This window comes from Octodon degus, unplaced genomic scaffold (genome assembly GCF_000260255.1).
Source record: "Octodon degus isolate 3935 unplaced genomic scaffold, OctDeg1.0 scaffold00044, whole genome shotgun sequence".
NCBI lineage: Eukaryota > Metazoa > Chordata > Mammalia > Rodentia > Octodontidae > Octodon > Octodon degus.
The window spans coordinates 12,591,697-12,592,576 of record NW_004524620.1 but is presented as its reverse complement, the minus strand read 5'-3'; the positions used below and the strand labels follow the sequence as shown (position 1 = coordinate 12,592,576).

The 880-nt window shown below is 50.9% G+C and overlaps 1 protein-coding gene across 1 annotated transcript in view; it reads right to left on the bottom strand.

Moving 5' to 3' along the window:
• Nucleotides 1–880, bottom strand: part of Adamtsl1 (ADAMTS like 1) — a 996,797-nt gene that overhangs the window by 304,489 nt on the left and 691,428 nt on the right. Inside the window, exon 5 of the mRNA XM_023715857.1 lies at nt 450–686. Coding sequence (XP_023571625.1) covers nt 450–686 — 237 coding nt within the window. The remainder of the gene's footprint in view (nt 1–449; nt 687–880) is intronic.

The following is an 880-nucleotide window of genomic DNA, read 5'->3' as shown; positions in this document are numbered from 1 at the left end:
AGACAAGGACCTGGAAGTGTCTCCTATACAAATCTTCAGATCAATTAGAGTTACAGTAAAAAAAGCAAGTTTTCCTACACTTCACTTGGGGATATTAGAATTGGTGTAAGTGAAAATCAGTGCCTGCAAGTAATTGCTCTGTCTCTGTCTCTGTCTCTGTCTCTGTCTCTGGCTCTGGCTCTGGCTCTGGCTCTGGCTCTCTGTTGCTCTCTGTCCCTCTCTCTGTGTCTCTCTGTCTCTCTCTCTCTGTGTCTCTCTGTCTCTCTCTCTAACCAAGGGGAAAAACCCTATAGTCTACTTTTCTTTTTGCTGACATTAAATTCTATCTTCAGATTTGTCACCATTTAGAAACCTAGGTAGCACCGAGTGATTCAGACAGACAGACAGACAATCCACACACAGGCACTAGGACCCCTGGCCGCCTCAAGTGAGAAGAGCCGAGCGCTCACCTGGCACAAGCCGCTGATGCAGATGTCCAAGGACTCGGCGTAGCAGCGCGTGCCGTCGAGGACCTTGGGCGCCAGCTCCACCACGAGGGCCGTGCCTTTGGCCTGGCACTTGAGTGCGCATGGATTGTCAGGGTCGTTGGACACAGGCAGCCACTCATACACCTGGCCGCGGTGCTTAACGTCATTATGAGCAGAGCATTGCTGGGCACGGAAGTCCCCTGCATCCGGGGGGCAGTCCTGGAGGGGGAAGCGGGTAGGGACACAGGTTAAGAGGACGACCCCAGGATATCGTCTCATTAAAATAATTTTTTTTTTTTTGTATTTTAGGACAGGGTGTTCAGGGTCTCACTGTGTAGATTGGATTTGTACTGATCCTCCTGTTGACAGCCTCCCAAGTGCTGGGATTACAGGCACGTGCCACCATGCTCAGT